The sequence below is a fragment of the Charadrius vociferus genome, unplaced genomic scaffold, assembly GCF_000708025.1.
Source record: "Charadrius vociferus isolate BGI_N301 unplaced genomic scaffold, ASM70802v2 scaffold276, whole genome shotgun sequence".
In the NCBI taxonomy this organism is placed as follows: Eukaryota; Metazoa; Chordata; class Aves; order Charadriiformes; family Charadriidae; genus Charadrius; species Charadrius vociferus.
Window position 1 is genome coordinate 1821594 of NW_009649075.1, and position 10898 is coordinate 1832491.

The window sequence follows — 10898 nt, forward strand, 5'->3', positions numbered from 1 at the left end:
TGTTGAACCTCATTAGGTTCCTCTCTGCCCAGCTCTCCAGCCTGTCCAGGTCACGCTGGATGGCAGCGCAGCCCTCTGGAGAGTCAGCCAACCCTCCCAGTTTGGTATCATCAGCAAACTTGCTAAGGATACACTCTGTCCCCTCATCCAGGTCATTAATGAATATATTAAACAAAATTGGACCAAGTATCGACCCCTGGGGGACACCACTGGTTACAGGCCTCCAACTAGACTTCGTGCCACTGATCACAACCCTCTGAGTCCTATCACACAGCCAGCTCTCAATCCACCTCACTGTCACCTCATCTAACCCGCACTTCCTCAGCTTCCTAATGAGGATATTATGGGAGACAGTGTCAAAAGCCTTGCTAAAGTCAAGGTAGATGACATCTACAGCTCTCCCTTCATCCACCCAACAAGTTACCTCATTGTAGAAGGACATCAAATTGGTCAAACATGATTTACCCTTGATAAATCCGTGTTGACCACTTCCAATAACTCCCTGTTCCTCAATGTGTTTGGAGAGGACATCCAGAATGAGTTGCTCCATTACCTTCCCAGGGACCGATGTGAGACTAACCGGTCTGTAGTTCCCTGGGTCCTCCTTCTTTCCTTTTTTGAAGATTGGAGAGATGTCAGCCTTTCTCCAGTCCTCAGGCACCTCTCCTGTTCCCCATGACCTTTCAAAGATGATGGAGTAGGTCTAAGACTTTTCAGCTATCTCATTCTCTCCTCTAAATGCATGCTCTCAGGCTTATTTCTGTTCACAGATTCCCATTTCATCAGAGAAGTATAATTTTGTGTTCAGGCCATATATTTCCAAATAGATCTTTTTTCTGAAGACACAGTTATATACTTTGAAAATAATTGTTGGATAAAATTCATAAGCATTAATTATACGTTACTGAAGATAACCCAAATAACATATGTTTGTTTGAATGTTCTTGTATTTTTAAGCAAAACCAAAGAAAATTTTTCTTACCGGTTGTTATGATTTAGTAACATAATATAGTACAATTATTTTAAGAATTAGGTAGTTTTAACACAAGGTAACGCCAAAAGTAATTTGTTTCTCTTCTTTGCCTTTGGTATTGTTTCAGCTAATGTTTCAGAACAAGGCTTATTCACATAACGATGCTATTATTAATAACCTTAACATGCTTGATGCTAATTATGTTGGATATGTAGATTTACTAGATGAATTGTAGACATTTTTATCTCGACAATGAAAAAATCAACAAAGAGCGGGTGTAGACTGACACTTCAAAGTTCTGAAAAGTCCAGAAAACTGTCTTACTTCAGGTCACAGGTCACAATAGTTATATTTGATCCATCTGTTAAGGCTTCTGGAGCATACCTCTAAGCATTGTATGCAACCATTAGTTGGCATTCCGTTAGAGTTATTTTATATAAATAAATAAAAAACCCCCAAACTTGAGGCTATAACTTCATCTTAAACTTTTGTTACATGTAAGTTTGCAATTGTTTTTTAATTTGTTTTAAACAAATTTATTTTCTAGAAAAGAAAGATGTGACACAGAGCTTGGAAAGCTACACAGCAAAATGCCCTGGTACAATGGAATTCATCACTCTTCCAGATGGTTTGAAGTTACCTCCTGTTCCGTTCACCAAATTGCCTATTGTGAGGTAAGACTCCAAAGTAAAATCTTTAACTTTTCTACAGTACCTGTCAATTTTCAAAGGATACTGGAAGGATGTAGTCGTCTCAGTTTACATAAGTTGTTCACAATAACATGGAAAAATGTCAAAATGTCAAATTGTTTTGAGAAGTTCTTAGGCAGAAATAGAGCCTTTGAGCAGAAAATACTTTCCGTGGTCTTTAGTTTCAGAAGAAGAGAGGTTGGGTTTTTTTTAAAAAAACTGTCACTCAAGAGTTTTGGATACAATCGAAGAAAAGTGTTTTGTAATTACAGCTGAGATTTAAGTTAGATACCTGATCATACCGAAGGTCCACAGTTGGATGCTGTCTCCATCCATGGAGCCTGGAGCTCAGCTGGAACTGATACCTTTTGTAGCTGTTCCTTTTCAGATGCTGCATTTTCAAGCTGGCACCTTCACTGGTCTATTCTAAATCTATGTTCCTTTTTGTGCTTGTGTGCCAAGGCACATCATGCAATCAGTCCAATGAACAATACCTTCTTTAGATTAAAGCCTAGCATGAAGCATTAGAGGGAGTCAGAGAGAGGAAACAGCCATTGGGCATCAATAATAAAAGAACAGGCTAAAAGAAAATCTTTGTCAAGGAGTGTTTTTTTGAAGGAAAGATCATTGCTATTCATAAAAAATATGGTAGAAGTTATTGAAAAAGTTCTCATAGAGATTTGAGTTCTCAGTGGGATGCCATCAAACATTTCATGAAACAAGAATTCTGGTATCACAGAGAGATAACAAGGTGCACAACCAAACAGTGAAAATTCTATTTATTTTCAGATTACTTTTAGTCTCTGAAATGAAAATGAATGTTTTACTCTATGACCATTTTTCATCATACAACTGTCTTTGCTATGTTCTCTCTACCATCTTCAACTTCTTTTTTCACATCTACTGAAGAGAGAGGCCTTGTCTAACCAATTGTAGTGCATTTAACGTGACAGGTCTGTTCACACGAACAATTTGTTGTGTGGGAGGCGCTTGCTTAAGGTGCAGGTTTGACTGGAGCCATATGGTTGTACCGGTCAGATGGAATTGTACGCCAAATTGGAATGGTCATAGTATCATAGAATGGTTTAGGTTGGAAGAGACCTTAAAGATCATCTAGCTCCAACCCCCCTGCCATGGGCAGGGACACCTCCCACTAGACCAGGTTGCTCAAAGCCACGTCCAACCTGGCCTTGAACATCTCCAGGGATGGGGCAACCACAGCTTCTCTGGGCAACCTGGGCCAGTGCCTCACCACGCTCAGAATGATTTTTTTTCCCTAATATCTATTCTAAACCTACCCTTGTCCAGTTTGAAGCCGTTACCCCTCGTCCTATCACACTGTTTCCAGTGGTCTTCTGGAAACCGTGTTTTGTCTCCTGGTTGGACCAAGTACAAAGCTGTGCACTGACGAGCCACCTGCGTCACCCCACTTTTAACATCTGTGCATGGAGGAAGAATGCATCTTCTCTGAGGTCTTCCAGCATTGTCCCCTCAGTGGATTCAGTGAGCACTGACAAATCATCTAGGATGACTTTGCAGATATCTGCTTTGTGTTGCCTGTTCTGTGGTGCTGTGTGTACTTCCAAGTTGCAGCTGGTATCAACTTCTTTGCTGGCAAACAGGCAATGTGGACGTATGATGCCAAAATCGTAACTGTTAGAACCAAAGCTACATATTAGAGTGGGAAAGTTCTTTGACTAATTTATTATCAGATTACCTTGGGGTTGATTTAATTTCACAAAAAATCTACATATAGAGCTAAACGAGTCATATTTGACTATCCTAGATCATATTTGCAGTGAAGACACATAGATAGTCGCTTCCAGGTTTTTCTAACCTAATTTTGATATCTGCTTTAGAATGATTTGAATTACTGGAGTACATGGACTGTATTCACTCATTTTCCATTGACCTTAAAGATGTCCAATGACAAGTTCAGGTAACTGTGTCTGTGTTAGATGGGTTCCCTGGTAAGCACATTCTGAAGGCAGGTTTCCAGCTAAATGCACGAAGGAGACCTGGATTTCTTTTCCTGAAAGTTTTTAGACAACAAACTTAGTGCAAATTTTAACCTAGCCTTTTTTTTTTTTTTTTAAGAGAGAAAAATTAAATGGTATGAAAAAAATTGAAGTTAATTAAGCAAATTTTTATAGTCCTTTCTAGTACTTGAGTTATGTGATTGTAGAGAGAAGTCAGAGCAGAAGCTTCCATGAAAAAAACATTTTTAAAGCAAAATACTTTCTTTTGAGAGCAAGAGCGCTGTCAGCCACTTAGTGCCTCTTGCATGTCTCTGTTCTAGGAGTAAACTTAATATTACACAGTATAACACCAGAACTACCTTCCTGAATCTGACCATGTATGGCACCTGTCTGCTTTGGCTGCCAAATAGCTGCAGAAATGCGATGCTTACATGTCTCACCCTTGGGCTAAAAAAGCATTGTGTTTAGCTGTGACATGTTAAATCCTGAATTAGCCTCAGGTTTTTGGTTTTTGCTTAACTTTTAAACCACAGAGGAGGTGGATTGTACTGGGTGTATTCCATAACGCTTTGTTGTTCTTATCCATGCTAAATATCGAAGAAAATTCAAGTCTGGAAGATACAGGAAATGCCGATTGAATCCTTTTTTTATTTTATAGGAGTTGTGCATATAGAGACCAGTCAAAACCTTGGCAACAGATTACCGGGACTTGAATGGGAAAGGCTCTGCCTCACTTAAAATGTTTTGTGTGCTGAAAGAAGGGGGCAGGCACATTATATTTACTTGTTATTCCTAGGTCTACCTTTAAGAAATTGCTCACCGTCCGGGTGCTTCATTTAACACTATCGGTTTGCCCTGACCTGGCTGCGCTTGGCGTGGTGAAAATAGTTGCTGCTTTTTTGCCCTTGAATGAGGAAATCAAGATCAACGTTACTTAACAATTAAGAACTGCTGTTTGTGTTCCTCTCTCCCTTCCTCCTTCCTGTCTTTTGAAAGTTCCATAAAAGCTATAGTGATAAAAACCTGTAATCCAACAAAATATTAGTCGCATCTAAATATAAAGCCTCCAGTTACATCCGCACAGCAGACCTAGTGTATTGTAGAGCTCGTTGGAAAATAGTCGTGCTGCAGGACTGCGGAGCTCTTTGAGCTCAACCATGCTCATTTTTGACACATAAATTGTAAAAGTGTGGAAATGTGGTTTTGATCAATGTTGAATAACCTAAGCTTATGAGTCAATCCATGCTAGCGCCCTCTAGAAACATACGCATTTACTGATGATGATGAGTTCCATTTACTGTTGGCATTTCATGGTCTACTAGTTTTTAAGCCATTTAATGTGGGGTGCTTATTTTGGATGCAGAATTCTTTATCAAAATACTGTCAAACGTTGAAATGCCACAGTGAAATTGGAACATAGTTGCCCTGTCATCTTTTTGTCCCCCGTACCTATAAAGCAATAGAAGAGATTTGGCTTGGCAAAATCTTTATATTCCACTCATGCGAACTAGTATGTAATGTCTAGCTGTCCTTTATTTAAATATGGTATTCTTCATAGTCTTTCTTTTTCGTGTGTGTATCTTGTCTTTTAACTAGATGCTTGGTCTGTTATTGATGTGCTTTAAATAGAATCATATTTTTACGTATTTTCTTTTAGCCTTTGGAATGTTGGGATTTTTTTTTTTTTTGACATTTCAAATACAAGTAGTACAATCTGGAAAGCCCCTTGATGAATTTTTATGTATTTGATGAAGCTTCAGATATTAAAAGCATGTTGGATTGGAAAGTATTCCATTATAGCATACTATGAAATCATCATCTAGTATTTTCTCAAATACAAAATAGAAGAATTTATTGTCTTTCTAGTCTAATAGATGTGCTATTCCCATTTTTGTAACTTGTGTTAAAACTCATTTCCTTACTAATATACTTAAAAGAAGAAAGAATTTTTTTCGTTTTCACCACTGTTGTCTTTTAGTTGTCCTTATACTACGTTAAATTTAGTTGGTGCCATTTTTATCCTTCCTTCTGTTTACTTAGTAAAGTGGGTTCTTTAAAAATAACTTTCATTTCCCCTCTAAGCAAGGTTGGTTTTTATTAACACAACATTTTTTCCAAATACAAGATTTTGATCTTCTGGGTAGCTAGTGAAATTATTTTATAATTCTTAATTGTAACTCATTTGAATTCAGTCAGGCTGGGCCAAGGGCTAGAAAATGTACATTATTGAAGCTTTTCACACAAAGGACTTAAAAAAAAATTGTCATGTCCTGTGTATGATTCTTGCAGGCTTTTATAATGCTGCTACTTTTACTGAATATCCATGAATTTATTGCTTGTTCTTGTGCGCAATATTTAGTCTTTAATTTCCCATCAGCATTGGAAGGCCAGTGATTTCCCTGCTTGTATAGTTTGGGTTTAAGTTAATTATTTGGTTCCTTTCTGCGCTGGACTTGTGGTGTATCTGTTGTTCAGTCTGCACTTAACCTGGAAATTAGCTGGATTTCAAATCACCCATCTGGCTAGTTTTGGTTTTGTTGGTTTCTGCTGAAGATGTTTTTACTTTGGTAGTTGTTTTCTGAGAGCTTTCTGAAACTTTGCCTTTAGTTTCCTTGGGTTGGTGTTACTTTCTTTTGAACTGTAGGTTTTTCCTTCATGTTTTCCGTTTCAGGTATTTTAATCAGTACCTACTCAGAATGTCATTTGGTATTTATCAGTTCATTTTTAACAGAACCATCCATTATAAAATAAAATAGAATAAACAAAATATTATAAAATTATTTTTACTTAACAGATCTGTGAAGCTCTTGAACCTCCCGACCAGTCTCCGACCTCACAAAATGAAAAGTCTACTTGGTCAGAATGTGTCGACCAAAAGCCCCTTCATATATTCTCCAATTATTGCGCACAGTCGTGGGGAAGAACGAACTAAGAAAATAGGTAAGAATATTTTGCAGTATTTTCCATTGTTTTGTTAAATTAGAAAATCTTTCTTGGTCAAGGAAAGCCCATGGTTTGGGCCTGAACGTTGCTTTCTTGTATTTGAAATAAGCAGGTTTTTAGCCTGAAGTTCTGAAGGAGCAAAGCTTTGTTCTCCATGGGACAGTTTCAGATTCAAAGGAGGAATAAAGCCTCAAAGATGGTAAAATTGATTTTCAGAGGAGATAAACTAGTTTTATTTCCTTCTCAAACAAAAGGGAAATCAGGGAAAACTTAGTTCTGACAGTGTTTGGCAGCAGCCAGCTGAGCTAGATGGGCACCCAGATGAAAAGCTTGGACAAAAGATGCAACTCCATAGGAGTTGGCTGTGCTAGTTCGTCACCCATAGAATTTTTTTCTTTATTTTTGGTTAATAGTGTTAGACCATTGGGATTTTGAAATTGGTTTTCAGTTTACGTCTTTCACATCTCATTGATATCTTATTATGATTTAACTTAAACTCAGAATGATTAACTGTCTGATTAGTCAGTTTTTCTTAAAGACAGTTCAGCAAAAATAAAAAAACCCCACTTTTAAACAATGTTTAAAATACTACAGGGGCTTTGAGCAACCTGGTCTAGTGGGAGATGTCCCTGCCCATGGCAGGGGGGTTGGAACAAGGTGATCTTCAAGGTCCCTTCCAACCTAAACCATTCTGTGATTCTATGGTAGTGATTTTCTGCTAGAGGGTTATTTCATTTATTATACAGCTCTTCCGTGCAGTAATTCTGCCACTGGAAACAGATTACAAGGCTTATTTCAAATCCTGGGTTAAGTTGCAAATATTGGTAGTCCTTTTTGTTGCTTTTGTGCATAGCACATGCTTTGATATTCTTTAACATAAGCATTAGTGTCAGCACAAAAAGGACTTGTGTGACTATGGAATAGAACTGGTTGTAAAAACTTGAATATAGAAATTTGCAGGATGGTGTTTATCTTAATTTGGCTCCTTGTGTTACTGGTTTTAGTACTGTGTAATCACCAAAACGGAGTAGAAAAACAGTACTTTGAAATGTCATCAAGGTTTGTTAGATTTTCTGTGTCATGTTTTGAATTGTAAAATACTAAACATTTAGCAAGTCATAGTCAGCAGTGGCTCCAAGTGATCCTCCAAATAAGTAGCTCAGGAACAAGTTGGAACAGAAACTTTTGAGTAGGACAAGCATGTGCGCTCCTCAGCACCTGAACTTTATTTTCTGTCCCCCTCTACCCGCCCCTTTCAAGCATGAATGCACATGAAAGGGATGGGGAATGCTTTCCGATTCCCGTATTCTCCGTTTCTCTTGTTAGGGTTAGTGTATTTGTAGTGTATTGCATCGCTCTGTGGGACTCCTCCTTTCTTGTCTCTCTACTTTTTTACCGTTCTGACAGTCCTCTTTCATCTGCTGTTAGAGTTAATTTTCTCCAGCAGTGTAGCCATTGCTTGGTTTGTTCGTCTGGGTTGTGCCTGGCCGGCAGAGCCAGTTCTCTGAGAATCTCTCTGTGTGGTTTCTTCATTCTAACATGCGGGGCCACAGGCTTTCCCACACAATCTTCTAGGGTAGATGCTGGACTTAACCTGTCTGTGTTGCGGACCCCTGATTATGATTAGGATGACATCCCTCACCTTGAGAAGAACATGCACGTTTTCTAATTTGTTTTATGATGATGTGTATTTTCAATAAATAGTTGAAATATGAGGAATTAGAAGATATGCGGAGGTAAGGATTATTATCCGGCCGTTTGGATGGACATGGCTTAGTTGCTACTTTGCTGCGGTACTACTTTGATTTCAAAAGATAAAGGATAAGAAATTAATAAAGGATAAGAAATAAGAATTAAATAAAGGTTAAGAAATTTAAAAAATGTAGATGTGTGGGAACGTCTTAAAGTGCTTTCTTGTTAAAGAAGTATTTCTTTGGAAAATAGCTTATATTGTTTCTCTTAATAATTTGTTTAAAAATTGATCACAATTAAATTTTCAACATTTAATCTCCTAGGTATACCTTGTCATGTTTTTTCATTTAAATAAGCCGTATTGCTAATCTTGTCCAACCGTTGTATTATGCAGTATTCTTGTTCCTTAAATGGATACAAAAGGAACCTGCATGCTTTTAAAACAGTTCAGGTTAGGATTTGTTTATGTGCTGTGTGTACCATAAGAATTTTATATTATACAGGGCAGTTTCTCCTTTTAGGTTTTTATTTAGCCTAAAGGAGATGTCTGAACTGCTTATGATCCTGTAAAGCATCTGTCTTTTGAAGTATATACACAGTGCTTTCACTTTTAAAAGCCTCTAATGTTTCATTCAAAGTTCTGTGAACAAAAGAATATGCAAAACAAAACCAGATACTTCCTTTGCAAGAAGCTGAGGAATTTAATAAACTTTGAAACTAATGAGAATATTTTAATGACCTGTATTTAACTTTAATTAAAACAACAGTAACAAATGAACTATGTTTTTCTTACATGGAAATATGTAAGTTATATTTTGGTTAAATTATTGTTACACCAAAGGAAGTCAAGTACTGCTGACAAACCAAAGGGAAACAAACCCTTTAGAAAGTCTCAAGGAAATGTTTTCAGCTTTCAGCTTGATAAGCTTTTCTGATTGGAAACAATAAATGGGATAATTATATTCTGGTTAAATTGCTTTAATAGTATGCCAGTCATAAGATATAAACCTGTTGATTTTTGAAATAAAGTGGTTTTTTTTTTTTTTTGTTTTAAAGTGCTGATACCTTAAAGCAGCAAGAATGTATAATATAGTTCCATTAGTAAATCTGATGACTAATGTCATACCTATATTAGATGCTATAAATGCAGCTCTTTTACCTAGGACCATATAACCTGATTTTACCTTTCCTTTCGAAAGCTTTTCCCCAAAGGAAGCAATTCTGTAGCATTGCCCTGGCATCCTTTACATGGGGTAGCTAGACCTTCTGGAAAGGAAACCAGAGGCAGCTAGTGAGATTTACAGAAGTAGGAGTGTCTTTTTGGTGGTTGTAGGGACTAGTCATGTTTTCCTGTGGGAATGAGAAGACTATATATCTATCTATTTCCTCCCCCACCCCCTGTAAATAAATACTAGAATCATAGCTTGGCTCAGGTTGGAAGGGACCTCGAAAGATCCTCTGCTCCAACGTTTCACGGGAAAGGGAGCTTAGGTAAGATCATTTCGCACCCTGTCCAATCACATCTTGAAAACCTCCAGTGATGTGGACTCACCATGGCCCTGGGGAGGTTCTTCCAGTGAATGATTGTTCTCACTAAAAAATCTCTTTCTTATATTGCAATAAAAAGCCTCCTGGTGCAACTTGTACACTTGTACTCCTTGCCTTCTCTGTGCATCTCCTTGTGAGAAGAGAGCCTCTGTCCTCTTTGTAGCCACCCTTTAAGTACTGGAATACTGTGATGAGATCCCCCCTGAGCCTTCTCTTCTCCGGGAAGAAAAGACCAAACTCTTTCAGTCTTTCCTCATCGGGCAGTTTCACCAGCCCCTTGATCATCTTCATGGCCCTCCTTTGGACCCTCTCCAGTCTGTCCATGGCTTTCTTGAACTGTGGGGACCAGAACTGGACACGGTACTCCAGATGTGGCCTGACAAGGACCGAGTAGAGTGGGATGATCAGGTCTGTGTCTCTGCTAGCAATGCCCCTGCAGATGCAGCCCAGGATCCGATTTGCCTTTGTTGCTGCAGTGGTGCACTGCTGACTCCTTTTCAGCTGGTTGTCCACCAGGACCCCCAGGTCCCTTCTGGCAAGGTTTCTCCCCAGCCACACAGAGATCCCGGCCTGTACTGGTCTCTTTGGTTTAGTCATCCCAGGTGCAGGACTTTGCACTTGTCACAATTTTGGACGCTAACTCACAAGTTTGTTAGTTTAAAGCATGATTCTTGAAGTCAGCCAATCTGCTGGCGAAGATTCTGCTGCCTCTTCTAGGTAGGTGGATCCTATCTGTCCCCTATAGGCTGTATTCATTGAAGGACTTCCTAAGATCCTAGAAACCAAAGCCATGAAGCCGTGTATTGATCTGCATCATGTGCCAAGTTCTTCCTGCACCCATATCCCTGACTGACAGACAGAGAAGAACACTTGGGCAACCATTCCCTTTACTTGGGCCTCCAAGGCTCTGAAGTCCTGCTCAATCTTGCCCAGGTCTTGCCTTACCATGTCATTGGTGCCCACGCTGCTTCCTTTTGCAGCTTTTACTATGTGCTGCTGGTGTGGCTTCTCCTTCTGGATCTTGCTTGTGGGTAAGGGTAGGCTCGCAGGGCCGCCGGCGAACGGGACGAGCGC

The 10898-nt window shown here is 38.8% G+C and overlaps 1 protein-coding gene across 1 annotated transcript in view; it reads left to right on the plus strand.

Annotated features, from left to right (window-relative positions):
• Nucleotides 1-10898, plus strand: part of TRAPPC9 (trafficking protein particle complex 9) — a 527812-nt gene that overhangs the window by 49985 nt on the left and 466929 nt on the right. The window contains exons 9-10 of the mRNA XM_009888180.1: nucleotides 1521-1647; nucleotides 6436-6581. Of these exons, the coding sequence (XP_009886482.1) occupies nucleotides 1521-1647; nucleotides 6436-6581 (273 nt within the window). The remainder of the gene's footprint in view (nucleotides 1-1520; nucleotides 1648-6435; nucleotides 6582-10898) is intronic.